General features: G+C 37.2%; 2 protein-coding genes across 10 annotated transcripts in view; one reads left to right on the forward strand and one right to left on the reverse strand.

The window, feature by feature from the left end:
- AP4S1 (adaptor related protein complex 4 subunit sigma 1) overlaps positions 1–25,540 on the forward strand; it is a 67,627-nt gene that overhangs the window by 40,293 nt on the left and 1,794 nt on the right. The window contains exons 4-6 of one of the 6 annotated variants that reach the window (XM_027870088.1): positions 75–143; positions 5,255–5,338; positions 20,469–20,573. In XM_027870088.1, the coding sequence (XP_027725889.1) occupies positions 75–143; positions 5,255–5,326 (141 nt within the window). In that variant the 3' untranslated portion in view covers positions 5,327–5,338; positions 20,469–20,573. Of the gene's footprint in view, positions 1–74; positions 144–5,254; positions 5,339–7,267; positions 8,240–8,262; positions 8,610–11,828; positions 12,462–20,468; positions 20,574–25,540 lie in introns of those variants that run through there. The other 5 variants (XM_027870089.1, XM_027870090.1, XM_027870086.1 and 2 more) reach the window with 5 other exon arrangements.
- The window catches only part of HECTD1 (HECT domain E3 ubiquitin protein ligase 1), a 107,415-nt gene continuing 96,354 nt past the window's right edge, over positions 14,480–25,540 (reverse strand). For all 4 annotated transcript variants that reach the window (XM_027870081.1, XM_027870080.1, XM_027870078.1 and 1 more), the window contains exons 39-43: positions 23,253–23,331; positions 22,973–23,066; positions 20,584–20,734; positions 16,421–16,565; positions 14,480–16,304 (exon numbers count right to left, since the gene is read on the reverse strand). In XM_027870081.1, coding sequence (XP_027725882.1) covers positions 16,167–16,304; positions 16,421–16,565; positions 20,584–20,734; positions 22,973–23,066; positions 23,253–23,331 — 607 coding nt within the window. In that variant the 3' untranslated portion in view covers positions 14,480–16,166. The remainder of the gene's footprint in view (positions 16,305–16,420; positions 16,566–20,583; positions 20,735–22,972; positions 23,067–23,252; positions 23,332–25,540) is intronic.

Genomic DNA, 25,540 nt, shown 5'->3' on the forward strand with positions numbered 1-25,540 from the left:
CCGGGAGTTTACTCTGTGTTTCACTCCATATCCAATTTAACAGCACCATCTATCAGCTTTCTTTTTCATTTCAGAATGAAATGGCTGTATACGAATTCATCCATAATTTTGTGGAAGTTTTGGACATGTATTTCAGCCGAGTGGTAAGTCTCATAGCAAAAGAAGTAGTTTCCTTCATCTGCCCAATTGTCCAGAAAAGGCCTTGGTCCTTTTGAGTTTTGAATTACTTGTAAATATAGCAGTTCAGCAGTTTAAGAATGAAAAGGTGCCCAGTTTCCTTTTCTTTACTATAGCTCACCCAAGGAAATTTATGTTTGGCTGAGGTCTTTCTAACAGAATTATATCTAAGAAACTGATATCCTCTTCTATTTGGAGCACTTTAAAAACAGGGCCACTTTTCTCAATGGAGTCCTGTGACCATCAGAGTTATAAGTAAACATGACAAGGAACATTTGGAGATATGATCAAGGGAGAGTCTTCATTAATTTAATAATATCCTGGGTAAGAACAAATCCTATATTCTCTCCACAGACTATCCACCCCATATAGTGTATCACAGAATGAAAAGGCTTGAAACTTATCATACTTTAATTTAAAATGACTCTTCTGCATGATAGGAGTAATATATCATTCACCTTTGCCACATTACCTTTATGATTTAAAAGCTGCATTACTCTTACGGTATTAAAGCCTTTTACCTTTAAGGACTTTCTCTATCCAAAGCCATGGTTTGAGAGCCAAAATAAATTCCCTCTAGGAGACAGCTGAGTTCTTAAGAATAAAAGTAAGATGCCTGATTCTGGAAGGATATCATTTATTCAGAGTAAAACAAATAGATAAAAGGTATTGAAGCTGAGCAACACCATAGGAAAATACTTAGGTGAGAAAATTTAGGAAGCAGAGGTGGAGGCGTGGTTGGGAGCATTTGGGTAAAGATCAACAGAGACAGGAACAGTAGGGACGCTGTCCTTGGACTGCACTGCAGACTGTACAGAGCATCTAAATGTAAGGAGGAAGTAAAGGAGGACTTTGGAACACATTGTGAGCCCAGGGACCTCCATTGCCCAGGCTTTTGCTAGAGCCTTTGCCAGAAGCAGAGAAGATCATCTTGATTTGCCTCAACCATTTTCATTCTTCAACTAATAAAGGAATAAAAAAGGGGAAATTCTATTCTGGACCTAATTCTCAGCAGGGAAAAACTGATTGTTAGAAAAAAAGTGATGGAAACCTTGGAAAGTAAAAACTCCATTGTGAAGAAAAAAGCTAGATTTTTGGAGTGCACATTTCAGAAGGTTCAGAGGAAGAACAGATTGGATCCAATGGATAAAAATCCTAGAGCAGTAGTCAGTCCTCCTGGGACATTTGGAAAAACTCTAAAGAATTAGAATTCTGAAGATACAGAAGCAATTCTGGTGAGGAAACTAGGGATTGTCCATAGAGACTAATGTAGTGTACAGGAATCTCATTGACCAGCTTCAATTTTTTTTTATTTTACTTTTTTATTTTTTTAATTTATTTATCTATTTTTAGTTTTTGACATTCACTTCCATAAAATTTTGAGTTTTAAGTTTTCTCCCCTTCCCTCTTTTCTCCCCTCCCCAAGACCATGTGCAATCTGATATAGGCTGTACTTAGTGCATTCATATTAAACATATTTTCACATTGGTCATGATGTAAAAAAGAATTAGAACTAATGGGATGAACCACAAGAAAGAAGAAACAAAACAACAAAAGAAAAGGAGAGCAAATGATATGCTTCCATCTGTATTCAGACTCCAGAGTTCTTTCTCTGGATGTGGATAGCATTTTCCATCATCAGTCTTTTGGAGTTGTCCTAGTTCCTTGCATTGCTAAGAAGAGCTGAGTCTATCAAAGTTAGTCATCGCACAGAGTGGCTGTTAACTGTGTACAACATTCTCCTGGTTCTGCTCACTTCACTCAGCATCAGTCCAAACAAGTCTTTCCAGGTTTCTTCTGAAGTCCACTTGCTCGTCATTTCTTATAGCACAATAGTATTCCATTACATTCATATACCACAATTTGTTTAGCCATTCCCCAATTAATGAGCATCCCCTCAATTTCCAATTCTTTGTCACCACAAAAAGAGCTGCTATAAATATTTTTGTACATGTGGGTCCTTTTCCCTTTTTTATGCTCTCTTTGGAATACAGACCTAGAAGTGGTATTGCTTGATCAAGGGGTATGCAGTTTTATAGCCCTTTGGGCATAGTTCTAAATTGCTCTCCAGATTGGTTGGATCACTTCACAACTCCACCAACAATGCAATCATGTTCCAATTTTCTCACATCTTCTCCAACATTTATCATGTTCCTTTTCTGTCACATTAGCCAATCTGATAAGTGTGAGGTCTTTACCTGGATGTTAGCAACATATTTGACAATGCCTCTTGTGCTCTTTTTGTGAGCAAGATGAAGGTATGTGGGCCTGATAACTAAGTGAATTCAGGACTAGTTGAATAACTGGACTCCAAAAATAAAGCATCAATCATTTAATATTAACTTGGAAAGGAGTTCTTTAGTAGAGTACATTAGTGATCTCTGTTTCACCCTTTCTGGTTTAATTTTTTAAATTAGTGCTTTGGATGACATTCTTATGAAATCTGAAAATGACACACATCTTAGAAGAATAACTAACGCACTGGATTACAGGATACGGTATTTCAATAGGCTAGAAGGTTGGGCCAATTCTTATATGATGAAATCTAAGAGATAAATGTGAAGTCTTACACATGAATTCAAAAAAATTGGCACTGCAAATACAGAATGGTGGGGGGGGATGGCTAAACAACACTTCACCTAAAAAAAAAAAAAACAAACCCTGGGCATTTTAGTGGATTGGCAAGCTCAATATGATTTAAAATACTGAGAGAGGAAGCATGGTAATAGAAAAAGCACTGGATTTGGAGTCAGAGGACTTGAGTTCAAATCTTGACTCTGTCACTTGACTGCCTGTGTGTCCTTCTGGCAGACTGTCTGGTAATGGATCCAAGGTGCAGGATGAGACGCACATTTTTGAACATAGCCAGTGTGAGGAATTGTTTTGCTTTTCCCCAATGGAGAGGTTGGGAGTGGTGGCAGGAGAGAAATTGTTTTGTGTGTGTGTTTTTTTTTAATTAAATGTTTAGAATGACCTTTGTGACTTCGAGCAAGTCACTAAATTTCTCTGGGATCAACCAGCCTCTGAGGTTCTTTCCAGCTTTCTATGTCTATGATCCTATCATCCTATGGACAGTGGGATAGAGCAACCAATAACAACAAGGCAAACTTAGAATGACTGGATATAACATCCAGGATAAGGGAGGAGATACTTTTTGTATCTGCCCTTGTTAGATGACATTTGGAGAACTCTGTTCAGTCTCCAGTATCACATTTTATGGAGGACGTTGATTTGTTCAAAAGAATCTAGAGAGTCATCTAGAACAGGACCTCAACATTGTGCCATATGAGAATGAGCTGAAAGAAGTGGGGATATTTTTATAGAAGAGATGATTCAGGAGGGACTTGATGGTGTTTTCAAGTATGGGAAGTACTGTCTCTCATGAGAGATTAAACATGTTGATGCTTGGCCTCAGTGGGTGGAACTACAAACACCACATGGGTAGACATTCCAAAGAGGCAAATTTAAACCTGGTAAAGAAAAAATTCCTAATGATCAGAGCTGCCCTAAGGTAGAATGGATTTAGGAGGTAGAGGAGAAGGAAATATTTGGGAGGAACGCAATAGCTATCTTTAAATATGTGAAGGATTATTATGATTGTTCTGATTCCAAAGTGCAGAACCAAGACTGCTCCTTGGAAATGGCCGGGAAGCAGATTGGGGCTCATTCTATGAAAACATTTCTTAATAACTACAAAGGTCTGAGAATTGAATGACTTGCCATAAAGGTTGTGAGTTTTCATCACTGGGGATCTTCAAGCAGATGCTGAATATCCAGTTGTAGACAGCATTCATGATTTGTGTTAAGATTGGACATCCTGAGATCCCTTTCAACTCCAGCTGTCAATTATTTTATTAGCCTGACTTAGGAAAGAATGTTAACAGCTCTCTTGAAAGGTAGAAGCAAGTCAGGCACACATACTTGTAACCCCTTCTCTTGAAGAAGCTAAGCTTGGGATTTCTGAGTTGCCCCGTGTTATGCCAATAGAGCGTCTGAACCAAATTAGGCACAAATATGGTGAGCCTGCAAGAGCAGGGCCTCTAGGGAACCGTAAATTCATCTAGGAGATCCTAAAGACTAGATAAAAAATCCATCTTGTATTGCTTATCGAGGACTCTTGCATTAGACCCTGTCAATGTAATTCAAGGGACCAAATTTGTTTAGATGTGATTCCAAATGAAAATTAAGCTTGTTAGCTCAGAGCTGACATTTTGTAACAACATAAAGGTTTTGTCTCAAAAAGAAGTAGCCTTACCTAAAATGGCAGAGACATGGATTTGGAGGATTCAAAAGGAGAAATGAGCAGTACCCGGCCTTTAGTCTATTTATTTGTTTTCTTGTTATTTTTTATTATTCTGTGACAGAGAGAGTAAAATAACAGGTTGTTGAATTAGGGCTATAATTCCACAGAGAGATACAATGACCACATAAACCACAAAAGTAAAGAATGGAGATTTAGCCCAGAAGAAGTAACTGGACAGTACTTGTATAATCCCAATATATTCCCCACTTAGGACGATAATAACAGAAAGAGGAGGAGAAGAGCAAAAAATACTCTGGGAAAGAAAATAACATCTGTCCCCAGGACGTCTTGTCATCAGACATTTATTTTTAGATTTAGGAGTTTCAAACATTCTTGCGAAGCCTATTTTTGATCTTACTGAATTTCCAACTCTTCAATCCAGAGATCAGTTTCGTACTGGAGGAAGCTTCTCAGAATCAAGATTTTAGAAAATTGAGATAAGCCTCAACTAGCTTTCAACAGGCAAAACACTTGCTGTTGAGGAAACATCATTTCCCTGGGGTGTGCTGGGATTCAGCCAGTGATTTTTCTAACTTAAAAATCTCAGTCCTCTTGAATATTATATAACTTTCTCCCAGTCCGTAAGATGAATTGTTCTGCCTTAGAATTTCTCAGGACAACCTATTCTCAGGAAAGCCTCAAAGTCAGGGCTCCCTGGGGTCCTGGAGTCCCTGGAGCATTCTCTGCTCAGAAGCCCTTCTTGGTCAGTATCTATGTGTAGCAATACTATTCTCTCTCCTATCTTCTCCCTTATTTTGTTTTAATCTTTTTCAGAGTGAACTAGATGTATCCTTTTCAATAGTATGTTGCCTGTTTGCACTCTACCATGCAAAGCATCTCCTATGACTACCTGAGCAGGTAAGTGTTACTTGTCATATCCAGATTCTCAGAGATGTACAGAATGCCTCTCTCTCACAAAGAAAAAAAGTATTAGTGGCTTGATTTCTAGACAAAGTGTTCATTTGTATATCACTATTATTTATTAATTTAACATCTAGTAAGCATAAAATAGGGATTTTTAACCTGGTGTCTATAAACTTTAAAAATATCTTAATAACCTTATTCCAATATAATTTTTTTCTTTATATGATACACAATCCTATGTATTTTATTTTATGTACTTAAAAATCTTATTCTGAGAAGGGGTCCATATGTTTCACCCAATTGCCAAAGGGGTTCAAAGCACAAATAAAAGGACAAGAATCCCTGATGTAGAATGACTTGGGCTCTGTGCAAAATTTAAAGGACATATCCAGTTCTCTTGGAGCAATTGGATTTACAGAGAATCCCAAATATAAAACTAATAATAATAGCCCACATTTACCTGGTGCTTTAGGGTTTGCAAAACACTTTACATTTAGTATTTCATTTGATCCCAATACAGTGTTTAGTAAGACCAAGACCATCAATAATGATACTGTCCAGACAAGATAAAAGGTTGCAAAGACTGTCTTCCTTGTCATCATTCCCTTTGATAGCAGCCAGAGCTAATTGCCTTTTCTTCTTTTTTTCCCTTGATCTCCTTCTTTAAATCAAAGCTGCAAAGACTCCTAAAAAGAAGTATCATTTGCGCAGAAATCTTTCAGGCACATTGTTATTTGGGCAGAAGCCTAGAAACAGACTTTGTTTGGGTGCTCTGGAAGCAGGTTGACTTTCAAGTTAATTTTATACTTAAAAAAATTCTATTTATCACTTGGAAGTAAAATAAGGGGCCACTTTGAAAACCAATCTAACCCATGTAAATACATAACTTACATTTGGGTGATAACAGTAATGTGATAGCAGTTTTTGGTGTGTTTTAAAATATCTGGAAGGCTGTGACGTTTCAAATATCTAAAAGGTTGTGACTTTTGACTGACAATGGCTAACAATGTAGAGTAGAACTCATCATGAATGTTACAAGGAGGCCGATTTCAGCTCCATTCAGGGGAAATCTCCTTAACAGTTTGAGCTATTCCAAAATGAAATGGGCTTCTTCTGGAAGCAATGAGTGCTCTGTCACAGAAAGTGTGGGATACGGTCTAGGAAATTCTTGTTTCAGGGAGGAGGCAGTTTCCACCCCGACTCTGTGTCTGAGATACACTCATTGAGATGTCTGTAACTACTTCCCCTTCTCAGGACCTTTTCATGTGCTTTTTACAAAACATTCCAGGCTTTTGAATAACATTAACCAGTTTTTATCAGGCCTTAGTGATGTTCCTAAAGCATTGGTCTGACCAGTGGTTGACATCACTCAGTAATCTTTAATGGTACCCTATTACCATAGGATCAAATACAAACTCTTGTGCTTGGCATCTGAAACCCTTCCCCACCTGGCTCTTGCCTGCCTTTTCAGTCTTAGATATCACTATTTTCATGGACTTTTTTGTCAAGCCAGACTGGCTTTCTTGCCCTTTCTTACACATGGCATCCCATCTGTAGCCCAGTCCCAGCCTTTCCACAGGCTAATGCACTCCCTTCTCACTACTGCCTCTTAGAATTCCTAGTTTCTTTTAAAGCTTAGCTCAAATACTATCACTTCCTCTATGAGAACTTTCTTGTTTCCTAGGGTGCTAGTACCTCTAGAACAAAATTTTCTTGTATTTATTTTATATGGACTTATGTTTACATTGCATATGTATGTTGCATATATGTATATGTGTAGATAGATAAAAAGCTCCTTTAGGGATTCATTTTTTGTCTTGGTATCACCACTGCCCAGCATAGTGCCTGGCAGGTAGTAGATACTTAAGAAATGTTTGTGGACTGACTGATTGATGCCTCCTCCATGATTTGATGTTCTCAAAGGTTATACCAGTGGACCACTTTGCTCAGGAAGGCTTTGACTATGGCAAGAACTCATAAACTATGGAGAGATTATGATCTATGTTGGTGGAAGGAGTTTATGAATATTTGCCCATCAAAATATCATCAATCCTCAGTCCTCTGCACACAGAAAAAAAACTTTTCCTTTGAGGAAACAAAATATATCATGTGTCTACTGTTAGCTTGTTAGCTTCTCACTCAAATGCATGGCAGAAAATGTCTTCTCTTTTCCTGTGTTGGTTGTCATGGGCCCACGGGATACCCATCAAGCGCTTACTCACTTGGTGTATAACCTCTGTGCTGGAACTCTGAAGTTTTAAAATAAATGAATACCCAGGGTCTGTTTTTCAGAGAGTTATGTGCATCTAGATACTAGAAGAAATATTAGCTTTCAGGCCTTTGCCTCAATCACAGACATCTGGGCCCTCAGAATAGAAAGCAAAAGATAAATTTGATCAACTCTTCTTTAGAGCTTTAGTTGGTTGCCAGAGATCTGAACAGTTTTTGAGATTTTGAACCAAAGCCAAAGCAGATAGGCTGCCATTCCTGTGCCTGCAGTCATAAGTTCAGAATTTCCTCATTCCTGAGGTGACTTGAATCTTGAATTTACAGGGTGTTGGGAAATGACGGTTGCCTGAGGACTGTGGCCCTTCCCGTGGGGTGATGCCAATGTCTAGCATGACAACAAATCTCATCTGTTTAAAAACAACTGGCCAGTGGCCAGAAGATAAATCTGAATTGCAGATCAACTTCTTAGGCTAGATAGAACAATCCCCAGACCAGTTTTGTCCTTGAACTAACCCTGGGATATTCTTTGGTCTACCTGAAAACCACTTGGGATGAGCAGAATCTTGTAAAGGTGCTGATTGAAGCAGCTGGTTGACATTTCAAAGTTGTTTACTGAAAGTAGCAAGATCTGTTTTCACTTAACTTCTTATGCTGTCCATTTCTGCCTCACTTTGTCAAAACCTTTTCAGGCTTCTGTGTCCTGGCAAAAGTGGCCTGGTGGGCAAGGCTGAGTCAGGGGACTAAGATTCTAGTCCAGTTCCAGTTTGACAATTACGTGGTTGAAGAACACAGTGATGATCTATATAAATGGAAAGCATTATTAATATGCCATGTTGGAGCAATGTTTCTTTTCTGGGTCACATAAGGACATTTCCCATGGGTCCCTGAAGAATAGTTTATTCTGATAGAAGATTATTTGAATGAAGCTTAATAACTTATTAAAATATATCCTGGTCTAACCTGCTGGATTTTAAAGTCTCATTTGGCAAAAAGCTCTTTCTTACAGGGAGACCACTGAGGTAAATGCTGAAGGAGACAGAAAATTTTAGTATGAAATGACCCCTATCCTTAGGAGTCTAGTTGAACCTATGGCACATACACAAGTAACTTATAAAAATAATACATGGTAATTAAGTGCATAAGAAAGACACAAAGGGCTGTGTGAGATCCAAGGATTGGGGCAGGGAAGAAAGGCCCTTCTCAACTGCATATTAGGATCTCCTGGAAAAGCTGTAGCTTTTGATTAGGGCTTTAAAGGAATTCAGATGGCTAAAGGTGGGTGGGAGGGAAGGTATTCCAGGCATTTGTCATGGCTGACTCTTTGTGACCCCATAGACCATAGTACATCAGTGCTCTCTGTGGGGATTTCTTGGCAAAGATACTTGAGTGGTTTGCCATTTCCTTCTTCAGTGAATTAACAGGAAGTGGTAAACAAGGGCAGAAATAGGAAAATGCACGGTAGCTACTAGGAATGCCAAGTAGTCCAGTTTGACTAGAGTATAGAGTATATGTAGTTGTTGTTCAATCATTTCACTTGTGTCTGACTCTTCATGACCCAATCTGGGGTTTCCTTAGCAAAGATACTGGGAGTGGTTTGCCATTTCCTTCTCTAGCTCAATTATGGATGAGGAAACTAAGGCAACAAGGTACATACAAAATCAGGTCCTTTGCCATCTATTGCTACCTTATCTTTCCAGTCTTATTTGTATATGACTCCACTACATTTGGGGCAGCTAGGTGGTGCAGTGGAGTGCCAGGTCTTAAGTCCAGAAAGACTCATCTTCCTGAGTTCAAATACAACCCAAGTCACTAGCTGTGTGACTTGGGCAAGTCACTTAACCCTGTTTGCCTCAGTTTCCTCATCTATTAAATAAGCTGGAGAAGGAAACAGCAAATCACTCCAGTATCTTTGCCAAGAAAATCCCAAATGGGGCCACAAAGAGTCAAACACGACTTTAAAACTGAACAACAATAAGGAGTTTGACCATTATACGGCAGGCAGGAGCCTCGATCGGAGGAATGACATGATCAAATCTATGTATTAAGAAAGACAGTGTCAGCGTCAAAGATGGCTTCAAGAGGGAAGAGTAGAAGCAAGACTTGTCAGGAAGCTATATTAAGTGTCTAGGCAAATAGTAATGAAGTTCTGTACAAGGCTGGTAGCAGTGTACAGAAGAGGAGACAGATCTAAGAAAGATTGTAGAGACAGATTCCACAGGATGTAGTAACTGATTGGAGAAAAACCTTTTGGTTTTGACATAGGAGGCTGAGTTAATGAATAATGCCATTGATAGAAATCGTGGAATCAGAAAGAATTTTGAGGGAAAGATGACGAAGCTTGGTTTTAGGAATGTTGGGACATACTGGTAAAATGTCATGTAGGCAGCTGGAGTTAAGAATTCTGGTCTGGAGACATAGACATCTCTCCTTAAAGAGGAAGGCAGTGTGGTATAGTGGGAAAAGCACCTGCAGTGCTCTGGAGACAGATGACTTGAGTTCAAATCCCACACTGGAAGCTTATTTTGGGCAAGTCACAACCTCTCGACCCCAGGTCCCCTGTAACTCTAGAACTATGATCACTATAGTCAGAGGAGTTAATGAGATTCCCACGGCAAAGAGTATAGTAGGGGATTAAGGACAGAACTTTGAGAGATTGAAATTGGCTTTAAGAAATTGGGGAGGAGAGTCATGAGCTAGCAGGAATAGAAAAAGAATACTTGGAGAAATGAGCCCCTTGAGAGCGTGCTATCTCTTATGCCCAGGGAGAGGGGGTGGTATCTCTAGAAGAGAGGGGTGATGAACAGTGTCAGGACTTACAGAGAGACCAAGGAGGATGAAGATTACTGGAAAAAAGACTGTTGGATTAGAGGACATTGATTGGTTACCTTTAAGAGACATTTCTGTTGAAAAGTTAGACAGTAGACAACTTTTCTAAGAACTCTGTCTGTGAAGGAAGTTGCAATGATTCCTTCAATCTCCCCCCCCAAAAAATCTTCCCTGCAGGCATTTCTACTTAGTTTTCTAAAACTTTCTCAAAAGTACTCTTAGTACTTTTTGCTGTCACCTGAGGAAAGAACATTCTTTTATATTTCTGCTTAGGCTGTTTTCTGATCATCTTCCTTCATTCTGTGTATATATTTGTATTCCATCAGGAATTCTAAAGCAAAAAATTTTTTTAAAGAGGAAAAAATGTGTGAAATGAAATTTACATTTCAAGTCCAGTGTACATAAAATGGAGATCTTAACCTTTCAACTTGAGGTGCTACTAATGCTACTTTTTCAATTCAGGGTCTTGGTTTATCTTCAGGTAAGTTAAACATGTTCCCACCCACCAAACTCATTCTGTTTTCCTTAAAGAAGGCTTCCCTTCTTTCCCAAGAGTGGTCTTTCCTTTTCACTTACTAGAGAAAGGAAGTGAAAATGTAAGCCAGAAGAGGACTTCAAATATGCCTTGTCAGTTATTTCTGCAAATAAGTAGAGGAGGCATTGGAACCAAAAGAGGAAGGAAAAAAAAAACTCATGAGTTCAATCTGGAAAACAAACCAAAATTTGAGAATCACAGATTAAAACCAGTCCAGATGCACAAATATGGGGGGGGGGGGAGCCAAGAGGTGTTCATTTGTCTACTATTTGCTCCAGTGTACCAGTAAGTTTTACTGAAGAGCTAGAAAAGGAAGAACAGCAGGATCTTTCCTGATAAGTTTTTGAGGCTCAGGCAAGGATACTGTAAGTTTCATATTTTTTTATATACAACAAAATAGTCCGAGGTAAAGCAGTGCATTCAACTATGCTCTTTCCTTGAGAACACCATTTCATTTGCTGTGATGGATAAACTAGTCCCTTTTAGGATAAACTTTAGTTTTAGTAAAAGCAGATTTCATCTATTTAATATTTTACCACCTCTTCTCATCAAAAAATTCAGATTCTCTAAAAAATGTACTACCATTTATTTTATAAGGAAACACAAAGATTACCTTTGTAAACCAAGATGGATCTTAATTTTATTTAGTTTCTATCAATCAGACCAAGAAAAATTGGACAAACTCATCACATTCATATAGACACGAGAAATGAAAAACTTGCACTATTATTAGAAATGTCCAGTCTAATTCTAGGGTTGTGTTTGAGGCCATGTTAATACAACACTTGTAATAGTTTGGACATGGAAAATTTTTCCTGCCTCTGAGTCCAGAACTTAATTGTTCCTCAAATGAAGCTCTCTAAGCAAAAGATCCTTAACTTGACCTTCTTCCAGATAATGTTTAACTTGGATAAAGTGCACATAATTTTGGATGAAATGGTGCTGAATGGCTGCATTGTGGAAACTAACAAGGCTAGAATCCTCGCTCCTCTCCTGATTCTTGACAAAATGGCAGAAAGCTGAATAAAGAAGCGATGTCGTGGTGGCACTGATTCACAGGAAATGCCAGAGGCACAGAACACCCCCTGCAGCTGTACCCCCAGAGAATCCACAAGGCTACACATTACAGCAAATTGGGGTCTAATGCCAAAAGCATGGCTTAGGGACTTGGAGATTCCCATAGTATCTTCAAAATGTGATATGCAGTGGGAATTATTAAGTAAATTAATAGGTGGGGATTTTACCAACTGTAATTCTAAGCATATTTCACACTTCTTAAATTTTGTTAAATGAAGAATCTGGGCAGTCAGTTGAATTTCACAAATCAAATCAAGGAATGGCAGGATGAGGTGAGAGGGAAGCTTGATATTTGTCAGCCAATGAAGTTTGAAAATTGGCTTGAAAAATTGCATAAATAATTCAAGATCAGTTTTCCTATTTAAGATTTTTCCTGTCTTTTTTTGGATAAATTTTCTTCTTTTAAGTTTGAGTATATCTTCTAAATAAACTTTTCAAAATTTAATCTGATTCCATTTGCCATTTTGTAATTAAACTTTCAGGGCTATATAGCAATTAAAACATCATCAAATTTGTACATTTATCAAATAATGGATAATTAGAATCAAAATAAGTTTTCAACTACCCATTTATACCACATTTTAAAAGATTTCAGCTGCCTTGAAGGCACCTCAATATTTTCACTATCATTTAATTTGTTTAGAACAGTGCAAAATAGATAGATAGATATATAGATACATATATATAATCTCATGTTTATATGAAAGATGTAGCGACCTTCTCCCATCTTACTCCTTTCTGACCTAATCCATATCTCCTAACAAAGCACTGTTACTAGAATCGGTCTATGTATTTGTGTGCATGGGGCAAAGGGGAAACCTATGTAAAGGATAGATGAAGACATTCTGCCACCTTGTGGAATGCAGCAGGTCTCCTTCCACCATTTTCTAACAGCCCCATTGTCCCAAGTCAAATGACCAAGTTTCCTGAGATTTGACAACACACCAAATACTATTATTATTGCTATTATTATTATTAATTGCTTCCTAGTTCAGTTCCTCCAAACTTAGTTATTTCCTAAAACATTTTTACTCACTTAAGAATTTGCCTAAGTAAAGCTAGGATCTAATTGTTAAAAAAATAAGAGACAGAAGCAGCTACTGGTCAGCCTTCTAAGGCGAATCCTGGAAAAACTGGAAGATACATTGAAAGGAGAAGTGAGTAGAAGTGACCATTGGCAGCAGTATCATAAAGAGACCTAGGGCAATGGGGAAGCCCAGGTTGGAACGAGGTCTTTGAGACATGCAAGTTAGAAACCACTGTCCTATTTGGTAGGCACTTCATTAGTAGCATATGTCAGGGAATTACTGGAACTAGTACACCAAGACTTGGCACCAAGGGAATGCACAAAATTAATTTCTGGGTCATACCAAAATAGTAGTTGTCTTACATCTTAGCACAGATTTTTAGTACCTTGTGAGCTTGATGACTTTAAAAAAATGCTACACAGGTATCACTGAAGAAATCCTACTTAGGGAGCCTCACATCTACTAGTTATCTTTATGGAATTTTGAATTGAAAAATCACACATTTGAAAAATTGAAGAAACTCACAGTGTGGGCTCATCGACTTTTTTCTGGTTTGTTTTTTAAAATGACCACTGACCTAAACCAAACAAATCAGTAATAAGTAAGTCTAGGAAACAAGCTATGACAGTGGAAAGGGCTCTGGATTGAGAGTAAAAAGTAGGAAGGTTAAAATACCCCAGTCTTGCCATTTACTACCTGTGTGACCTTAGGCAGTTCATTTCATCTCCCTCAGACAGGGCCATTATATTTGTTTTGCTTAAATATGCTTCTTTTTACAAGGGAGGCTTCTATGGAGGAAGGGAGACATTGAAAGTGTGTGTAATATTTAAGTATCAATAAAATACTTATTTTTTTAAAGAAATGGATAGTACTGTCCCCACTTAATACTAGATAGTTTCCAGTCTCAAACTCAAGTCAAGCCTTGGGTATCACCGCCTCTGCCCCTCTTCATCCTGGCTCCACACATAGACCTCATCTGGTGTTCTCTGGCAGCAACAAGTTTACCTTCATTGTAAGACAGTATAGGAATAGAAGACCCTGAAATAAACCAGGCTCTACCACTTACTACCTATGTGACTTTGGACAAGTCATGACATTTCTGAGCCTTAGCATTCTTATCTTTAAAATTAGCTGTTTCAATGCAATTTAAGTTTCCTTCCAGCAATTAAATCCTATTAAATTCAGATAGAGCAGCTTACTTGAGCAACACACACACACAGGGTATGAACTACCCACCAAAGCAACAAGGAACATAAAAAACTCAAACATTTCTCTAAGTGTTCAGGTAATTTCTGACTCTCCTGTCAAATACTGTAACACCCAGGCTGATTTTTACAAAATTAATCATTATACTAGATATAATTTTTTAGAATACGTCTCTGAAAAGATTCAGTGAAAGTTATCTCTTCACAATTATTTAAATTTAAATAATGGCAGTACTCCAACATATAAAATGCATTTTAATCCAAATACTAGTACACAGTTTTAGTCATGCACTCATGACCTTATCAAGACAGTTAATACCACCAGTATTTTTCGGATTAAAGCAAAGATCATACATTTCAATATTGCTATTATGTTTTCATTGCAACCTTAATTCTCACCAAAAACTATGAGATTGACAATGAGGTGAAATGCATTTTTAAATGCCGACTTCAATAGCACAGTCACAACATTCTCACGCAGCAAGTGAATATGTAGTTCCCAAATATTTAAGTTTAACTTTAAGAAGACCACTTAGATACTACAGAAAGGAAATGCACCTGCTACATAAGTAAATGTGCAATTTCATCACATGCGTTTGGCTCTGAAAAGATTATCTGGCTAAGTCAAGGCTAGTAATATTGACTGCATAAGCAGATGCTATATAGTCTCAAGAGTTTAGAAATTGCAAACTGAGAATATTCAGTCCTGTTTTCAAAACTAGGAAAATGCAATGGAAGAGGTCTCTTCATTCTAACACAGCTTTCTCAAGATCACCTAAATAAGAACTTAAGACTTTCATGTTTCTATAGACACAAGGGTAATAGATTTGGTTTTTAAAAAGTTAATACAAATAACGTGATTGTTTCTTGCTAATTTAACACTAAGACTGAATACATTATTTCAAATGAACACAAGCTAAGGAACATAAATTTTACATTTCAACTTCAATAAGTGAATTTACTCTAGAAAAATATTTTTTCATGTAATAATTTCATAAAATGAAATCTGACAGTAAGAATAAAAGATAATCTGGTCAAGCTCAAAGTTTGACGAGTGGCAGTGAATTAGTCACGTGACACAAATTTGTACGCTGCAAACATTTTAATGATTATTGTTGAGCATACACATTGGAATTTTTTTTTTTTACTTCAAACTGCAACAAGTTAAATAAATGTTTATAATATACAAAGAAAATACAACCAAAAGCAAAACTTGCTTTAAGTGTGCCTTGCACCTAGAACCAGTGTTTTTTTATTTTTATTTTTTTAATATAGCTTTATTGTTGAGCTGCACAAACACACTTAAGAATTTGATCTTTATAGCAGGGCATTAGGAAATAAAAATATACTCCCACTTCAAAGAAATAAAAAGGTTGTGCATGATTATATGCCAAACAAAAGAGAGAACACTAGAATACTCTGATAGTGCAGGCATCATTAAAAAGGGAAAGAAAAAGCTTGAGATGCCCATTAACTCTCTAAGTTTTAAAGAAGCAGGTTTTTTGACCAAATAGCTTAAAAGCCAGCAAAATAGGGATCAGTGATGGCAACTGTAGTGTACAGGGCATGAAATAACAAATTTTACACAAATACACTGTTAGAAATTTTTCAGTGAACACTGAAGATTTGAGGAGCTGCTCTTTGGAACAATCAAACAGGACCACCTTATTCCAGTCACATAAGCCCTTTAAGCATCACAGTGTTCTGTGCTATTTACCTGCTGGCTGGGTATTTAAAAGGGATTCATTTTGTCTTTAGCAGCTAAAAAACTTATTCCACAAGTTTCTAAGCCTCAAAGGTGGAAAAAAAAGGCAAGTGTCATCAGAGCACGGCGTGAAGGTCATACACTTTTCTGCACACAAACACAAGAGGCTTCACTATTATCAAAAAAGTCTTGGATGTCTTTCATTGCACTCCATAATTCAATTGAGATGAAAGCCTTTCTCCATAGTAGCAGCTAGTAGGCGTTCTCTCATAATCTCCTCAGAGGAATATTCAGGCAACTTAAGGTAATGCACACATGTATTCACTGATGGGTAACTTGCATCTGTAGCATCAACCTGCAGAAATGAAAAGAAAACCAAAGATCATGACTGATCTGCTAAATTGCTAGTAGTTTTTTCAGTCACTCTATGCTAACATTTCATTTGGAACCCCCTCCAAAAAGAGTCTGTACCTTGCGCACAACAGTAAGACGGGGATGAAGGTTAGCCAGTCCACCGGGGGGCAGAGTTGAGCAGCCAGTGGTGAACTGCAGGAATGCTTTCCTTTCATCTGATGACATACCACACAAAACCCTCACAAACCGCAGGAAACCCGGGCTAAACAAAAAAAAAAAAGGTTTAAAGTCACAGAAACTAACTAAATGCACTACATTCAGTACATTTAGCAAATATATTCCACAAACTGATTCTGGTCAAGCACCATCATACAGCAACTGAAATTATTTTCAAAATGACTACAAAAGTCAAATCAATCATTCTAATGACTTTTTAAAAAGCAGATGAAAAGTCAAGAAAATAAGTCTTCTCTCCCATATGCAAGGGACTTTCCTAGAAAGCCTTCCAAAATCCTCTATAGCACAAAATTCTGGATTTCCTTCTACCTTACACTACAGACTACATACTTTCACTACACTACAAGCTGATCATGGGGAAGAAAAAAAAATGGTAAAACTTTAAATAAATGCTTATAAAGAGGCTTGATTAGCACTAGCTGTGGAGTCTGAGGACCTGGGTTCAAATCCCACCTTGGATGCTTACTACCCTGTACAAGCTCGGGCAAGTCCCTTACCCTCTGAGGGCCTCCATTTCATCATCTGTAAAATGGGCAGGCTGGACTAGAAGATCTCTAAGGTCCCTTCCAGCTCCAAATCTATGATCTATGGGTCTCTTTAAGTTCTCTTCTGGCTCTAAATCCTACCATATGATGAGCTAAACTCTGTCTTGTGAGAACTTGCTCAAAGGTCGGTCACTAAAAGTCAACTTAGGCAGACTTCAACGAACTAAAAGTGGTATGCCACCACTTTTTAGCAGAATGAGGCATTTTTTTTTAGATACTGTGAAGGTATTTTGCTTGACTGTACTTATTTGTTACAAGGGAGGGTTCTCTGGGTCAGGGAGTATTTGCAAAAATTGGTACACCATGGAGCAAATTTTGAATGTACATCCAGAGACCTCATTACTCAGTGTGCTAAGCAACTAATGACTTAAGGCGGTCTACATTCTAATCCATTTTTGCCACTGAGGTTTTTCATGATTTGTGCTATCCACTTGTCTACTTACTTCCTCAGGTTTTCAGCTTAAAACAAAATGATGACATTAATACCAAACATTCCCCTATCAGCCAGAAGACAGGTGTAACAAATAGCTAGCAAAGATCATGTTGTAAATGAAATACTTTTAAGCAAATGCAAAAAATAGTGCTAATGGTCATTATTAGTCACATAATTTGTATGTATAGTAGAATCCAAAAAATAATAGTGTCCAACTAGGTACATTATAAATTCATGTTATCCAAATTCCATTGGGTCCTCCATATCAAAATAGTCCTTTTATTCTTTGTTAACTGATTCCCTATATTGGTCCTAAGATATTCCAAACTCGCTATTCCCGCCTGAAAGCCCCTATACCACCTCCTCCTCTGCCCTCTGAGGACCCTGCTTCTTACTTTACTAGCACTATAAGATGTGAGCTCCTCTTCTTCCATGTTCATCATCTCAAAGCCCCTTCACATAATCTTCCACACTCTCCTCCTTTCCCTCAATCTGACAAAAAGCTGGCTCTTTCCCTTGCCAAAGACAAACCTCTTAATAAATCTTCTTGATCCCATATCCCTCCTATCTTCTCCAGGATACTGCATCTTAACTCAACCCTTCAAACAATTCTCCCTGCCAATCCTTCCCTACTGTTTTAAAATATTCCCAGGTTTCTCACATTCTTAAAAAAATCTTCACTAGATCCTACCATTTCCTCTATACTGTATCTCTTCTTCCTTCCTCAGCCAGAACCCTAGAAAAATCTATCTGCAGTTGTTGCTTCCATGTACTCTCCTATAATTGACACTTTTTTTGCATTGTGGCTTCCAACCTCATTACTCAACTAAAACTGTTCTTTCCAAACTAAGCAATGATCTCTTAATTGCCAAATCTGATGAGTTTTTTCTCAGTACTAATCCTCAACCTATTTACTACATTTGACACTGCTGACCAGTCTCACCTCCTCCTGGATACTCTCTTTTCTGTGGGTTCTTATGACACTAATCTCTCCTGATTTGCTCCTAACTGTGAGAGTTCACTAAAGTTTCATTCCTAGACCATCTTTTCTTCTACTCTCCCTTTGGTAACTTAATCACTCACCTGGGTTTAAAAATCACCTATATCCAGCCCCAATTTCTCCCATGAGTTTTAGTCCCACCTCACCAATTGCCTATTGGACATTTCAAACTGGATGTCCCAGAGACATCTTAAATTCACTGTGTCCAAAACTGAACTATCTTTCCCGACAAACCCTCCTCTCTTCCAAACTCTTTCCAGTCTACCAAGCCTATAATCTCAGCATTATCATAGGACTTTTCACTCTTCTTCAGCCCACATACCCAATTAATCGCCAAATCTTGATATTTCTACCTTCATAACATCACTAGCATTTAACCCTTCCTCTCTAGGAAGAGCTACCAAGTTAGGTCAAGTCCTTGATGGCCTCCTTGCCTCAAGTCTTCTCCTCCTCTAGTCCATCCTATATACTGCTCCCAAAATAATGTTTCTGAAACACAGATCTGACTATATAGTTTCACTACTTAACTCCAGTTGCTTCCTATTGCCTCTGGGATAACATAAAATTCTTTTGTTTAGTTTTTAAAGCCATATATGACCAAGCCACAACCTCTCTTTTCTAGCGTCATTGGACATTACTTCCCCTTCCATACTCTGTAACCCAGCCAAACTTGCCTTCTCTCTGTTCCTCACACAAGACTCCATATCTCCTATCTCTATGTCTTTGCACGACAGCTGTCCCCCACGTCTGGAATGCACTCCCTCCTAAGCTAGTGCTCTCCTTCCTAAATTATCTTGTATTTAATTACTTTGTAAATATTTATGACATTCATATTTATGCTGTATATATTTTTTATGTACTTGTCTTCTCTATTAGAAAAAGCTTAAGAATTAACAAATAAGGACTGTGCTTCATTATTTTTACTTGTATCTCTAGCAATACCTGGCACACAATATGCAGTAAATACCCCTCCTAGATCACTGCCTTGAAGGCAAAATGAGAAGGGCATGGTAGAGGATGAGATGGATAAATAATGTCATGGAATTAACAAACATAAGGTTGGACAGACTTCGGGAGACAGTGGAGGACAGGAGGAGCTGTCATGCTGTGGTCCATGGGGTCATTAAGAGTCAGACATAACCAAATGAACGAACAACAAATGCACTAAATAAGTACTTGTTGACTGAAATGATTTTACAGGTGAGGAAATTATTTATAAGCATAGGTGGGACTTTAGCAACTAATAAAGAATTAAGGATAAAAACAACAAAAAAAGGAATAATCCAAAGATTATGTAATATAAAATAACTTTACCCCAAAACATTCCCTTAAACATCAGTATTGAAAGCAATAAACAGTTGTCTGACATCTTCCTTACATAGTACAGAGAACATGTACAATGAAGTAGGCTCACAATATGATACTGGTTTGAATTATTTTTGAAAGCAGAAATCCTGGCACTTCAAAACATAGATGAAGTTTGTTCTTAGCTGTGAAAAAGCTTCCTTCCCACCCCATCAATGTATAATGTTAAACTTATTTCCATGAGACCATTAATTTAAAAAAACAACAACCCAGTAATAACCATATTTCTCTTATCTGCTAAACTGATATTATTAGTACACAGTAAAATTAGTAAAAGTTTATGATAATCTCTTTAAAATTCCTTCATATCTGGATTGCATGTAATTTGCTCAAGGAGAGGAAGGGGGTGGAGAATAATGATGATGGGTTTGAAATGGTTAGTTTACATTAATAGAATTTTTGTATAAATGATATTAACACCTCTAGGAACAACAATTCATGCCATAGGAAATTTCAAATGGAAAAGTGAGCTCCATAATTAAGTAACAATTTACAGAAAAGTACATTTTTCTCCTTTTCTCTCAATCTCTTTTCTTTTATATCTAATAATGAAAACTGAATTTGTAATAAAACTTGTTTCTACAGTTTGAAGAGGACTTAATGGTAACCAGATGTCATTTAAAAAACACTTTTACTCCATGTACATTATAGAAATTATGAAGCAAATCTCCTCTGCTGGTCCTAATTCTTTTGCACATACCTATCACGTGTATAGCCTAGCTTGGGTTCGGTATAATTGATAATATCTTCAGCAGCCCAGGATGGTGACTGATTTCCACAAAGAATCATCTGGACTTCTTCATGGCTGAAGGAACTCAGCTTCTCCATTGGGAAGACTTTATTAAATCCATCTTCATATATATACAAATTAAAAAAAAAACAATCACTAAGGATGAAAACTCCATTTCTAAATTCTGATTTCAAAACAGTTTTAAATTATAATACCTAATGATAACCAAACGAAGAATATACTATTAAAACATTAAAGCACTATGGAAATAGTTATGAATAAAAAATTGACTTCAGTTATGTAAAATTTCTCTGCTAAATTACTGCCACAAGCTTAAACTAAGAAGAGGCAAACCAACATGGAATACACATCGATGTAGATAATCCTCCCCAGCCAAGCTAGGCTAGAACTTGCAATAATTAGTGCACAACCAACACTGTACAATCCAGTCAAACATTTTCTAAGCATAAATCACTTGCTCTAGCACCTTTTTCAGAAGAAATAAAATATATTATTTTACTCATCTTGACAATGTTAAGTTCCCACCCAGCTGAACCCCCTGAATTTCGTGGTCTTCAGAAAATCATCATTCTGAAAGATTAATCAATTCAAACTCACATATCCTCAGATCATTTCCTACTCCAGCTGCAGGACTTCATCATGCTCCTGTGCCACTTAACTTCCCCTATCCTCACTCCCATTTTTCAGCTCCTTTTTATGTGTTCTCTTCCCCTATTATATTCTAAGGGCAGGGACTGTCTCACACCTTTCTATGTATTCCCAATTCTTAGCATAGTGCCTAACCCATAGCAGGCACTTAAGTTTAAAAAAAAAACTCTTGACTAGGCAGAATTTAGGTATGCTGTCCATTTTAAAGATGAATAACAATGCAGTTATTAAACTCTACGTCAAGAGTTTAGCAGCCAACTTCCAGTGAGCAGTCAGGGGAGTGGGGAGCTGAACCCCTCAGAAGATTCTAACTACCTCTTCCTAGTTCCCTTCAAGTCTCATTATCTCCTTTTTTTGGTGGTCAACTAGACGAAAGAGAGGACAACCCTCTATGGGGAAACTTGCAAAAAATCAGGCAGTACATGGAAAGATGATATTTGTAACTCATGAGACCTTTGTCAGTATTAGGATAGCTGGAGGGAAAAATTATATGTAGACAGATAGATAGAGGGCACAGGGTGAGTTGAAGATAAACAGGTGCTAAAAAAATAAAAATAAAAACAAAACATGAAGGGGTGCTATCTGGAGAATAATTTAAGGGGTGAGAGAGGATTATACTAGGAGAAGGAGAAAGGGAGAGGTAGAATGTGATAAATTATCTCACATAAAACGGACAAGAAAAGGCTTTTACAGTGGAGGGGAAACAGGAGAAGGTGAGAGGGAATGAGTGAATCTTATTCTCATCCTATTTGGCTTAAGGAGGGAATAACATACACACTCAATTGGGTATGGAAATCTATCTTACCCTACAGCAAAGTGGGGGGGAGGGGATAAGAGAGCAGGGGGATGATAGAGGAGAGGGTAGATTGGGCGAGTGGGTAATCAGAAGCAAACACTTCTAAGGAGGGACAGGGTCAAAAGAGGGAATAGAATAAATGGGGGTGGGATAGGATGAAGGGAAATATAGTTAGTTTTTCACAACACGACTACCATGGAAGTGTTTTGAATGACTACTCAAGTATAACCTGTATCAAGTTGCTTGCCTTCTCAATGAGGGTAAGTAGGGAGGGAGGAAGGAAGAAAATTTGGAACCCAAAATTTTAAAAACAAATGTTGAAAATTGTTTTCACATGCAACTGGAAAATAAGATATACAGGCAACGGGTTTTAGAAATCTATCCCACCCTATAGGAAAACAGAAGGGGAATGGGATAAGAGAAGAGGGAAGAGATAGAAGGGAGGGCATATTAGGGGAAGGGGTATTCAGAATGCATACCATCTTGGGGTGGGGGGAGGGACAAGATGGAGAGAAAATTTGGAACTCAAAATCTTGTGGAAGTGAATGTTGAAAACTAAAAATAAATAAATTAATAAAATTTGAAGAAAAAAAAATTAAAAAAAAAATCAGGCAATACTCATCACAAGAAAAATTAGCCACACCATCCTTCACCAACTGTTAACAAGCTCACTGCCTTGCGAATGAGTCCCTATGATTTAGCTCCATCTCACCAAAAAAAAAGTGTTAAAAAGGAAGAGGTAGAGAGAGAACCCAAATATTAACAAGTCACACTATGGAGTTTTTGATAAAAAGAGAACCACGAATGAGAAAAACTTTTAATGTATTCAGTTCTTTCACTGTGGTTAACCTAAAAAAATGTCCAAAACAGTCTTGCTGTGATAATTAAAATTACCTCTAAAAGCTTCCATCTGTTTCTGAATACCTGTCTGCATGCAGAAGTCAAACATCAGATCCACATATTCCTCCGCATTGTCCATTGTAATCATCTACAAAGAAAAATGAAAATTAGATATTACTATGCTTGTCAAAGATTTTCAGGTATTTCTTAATGCATGTGATATTGTTCAAGATACTATGAGAGAGAGAAGAGACTACTAAGAGAGAGAGATTGTCTATCTCCCCCCCTTCCAGGTAAAGCCATCAAAGTCTAATCATCGAAACAAAACCTTTACCTCATCTTCACCTCGAGGTTTGAGATCCACAGCTGTAAATCCATAAACTCTGGAGGAAGGACAGAACTGGAAATTTAAACTGAAAAGAAAAAGAGTAAAGGATTCATTACCAGTCCAAATTGCCGACTAAGGATTGAATAATGGCTTGTAACTAGGAGTGGATCCTTTCCTATGGGAACATTTAAAAAAAAAACAAAACACTATCAAAATTGACTCACCTCTTACTCTTCAACCAACTATAAAGACATAAAGTATCCATGTAAATTACCTGCAACTAGATTAAAAAACAACCCCCAAAACTCCAGATTCCTTTTGTACAGTTACTAAGAATAAACCAATTAAGAAAAGACTTCTGCTGTAACTTGTTTTGGTTTACATATTTTTATATATTTATGATGGTTGATACATATTTATGATTTATATATATTTGTGATTCTATAATTAAGAATGCTTGAATAAAATCGTATTAATTACAATGTAGATTTAACTTATTTTCAGGGTCAAAATTTATTTTAGTAAGACACAAAGTGTTTTTCTTTCTGAGCCTTTTCACACTACCCTTCAGCATAATAGTTTTCCCATCCAGGCAATCTAGTATAACCCCCTTATTTGAAAGATGAGACAGTTACCCTCTAGAGGTAAAGGGACTTACCCAAGGTGATATGGGTAGTAAATAGCCCAAACAGGATTCAAAATAAGGTTGTTTATCTTTAAACTTAGTGCTTCTCTCAACTATACTACACTAAAACAAGCCTAGTACAAAATGCTTGCTGGTTTGTTTATTTCTAATGGAATTCAATAGACAAGCATCAGGTCTATTCTTAACACTGCATGGCATTTATGATGGTAACATTGACAAAAATGACTTTGTATAACCTAGAGCAAGGAGAAATGACAAGCTTAAACCATTTATGTCTTCTTTAACTAAATGTTAAAACTTTTAAAATTATGCTCTGAAAAGGAAAAAAATTTATTTAAAAATTTTTTTCAAATCCCTCATATTTCAACCATTCCATTAATTATAAATGCACCAGAGGCAAAGGTTTGTTCTCTATCTCTCTCTCTCTGATTCTACACATTCTTAAGATTCTACTGGTTACAACGGAAAAATTACTAACTTTGCAAACAAGGGGTTACAAATTCTACACCACTGCCACTGAAGAACAGACAATTCCAGCTGTAAATCTATAATCCTAAAAATCAACTAACATATAAATGACTTAGGGAGAAGCAGCATGGTTTTAGTGGATATGGAGCTGGCCCTAGACAAGAAGACTTGGATTAAAGTCCTGTCTGTAGTATACATACTACACTAACTATGCGTCCATGGTTGTCACTTAACCTCTCAGTGCCCCTAAACAATTCTCTAAGATTATATAATACGTTGATCTGCATTGATGAAGAGAGTTCCCACATATATATAAAATAACAGGTCCTGACCAACCCCTCACTCCCACAAAATTATGAATAACACTTACTAATATAAGCACAGTTAGCAAAATGAAAGAAAAAAAAAGCCTCTTAAAAACAAACCTAATTATGTGGAGATAGCAAGTTCAGCATACACTAAATATAGCAGAATTAAAATGAAAATGTTAACAAAATATCTGAGGCAAATAGTACATACACAGTGAACACAAGAAAAAGCTCCCACATGGCATTTTTCATTCATAATATATTTTGAAAATAATATCACACACTTTTATGAACTGAGCACGCAGAAAAAAAGAAGGCACTAAATATCTGATTGTTGATTCAGGCTAATGTAGGTTGTCCCAAGCCAGTCTCTTCTTCTCCCAGAAACACCCTAAAAGCATTTGAACTGTGACTTTATTATCTTAAATATAGAACTTGAGATTTTTAATTATTACTGTGAGTAATATTCTTACCTTTCAAAAACAGTAATTCCTATACCAATAGTAAAGGTCTAAGTGCCAATAAGAAATCAAAAATTCCTACAGAACTTAAAATTTTTCTGGAGTTTATCTGTTCAAGCACTGATCTAGTTTAATATTCTTTCACTTAAGAAGATTTATTTTTATTTTTATATTTTTTTAGGCAGTTGGGGTTAAGTGACTTGCCCAGGGTCACACAGCTAGTAAGTGTCAAGTGTTTGGTCTGAGGTCACATTTGAACTCAGGTCCTCCTGACGCCAGGGCTGGTGCTCTATCCACTGTGCCACCTAGGTGCCCCGACTTAAGAAGATTTAAAGACAATAAGTAATACAAGATTTTTCCATAAACAGGCACTCCTAAAATTAGGAAGAAAAACAAAATGTTTTTGAAGCT

The sequence above is a fragment of the Vombatus ursinus genome, unplaced genomic scaffold (assembly GCF_900497805.2).
Source record: "Vombatus ursinus unplaced genomic scaffold, bare-nosed wombat genome assembly UNPS02014794.1, whole genome shotgun sequence".
NCBI lineage: Eukaryota > Metazoa > Chordata > Mammalia > Diprotodontia > Vombatidae > Vombatus > Vombatus ursinus.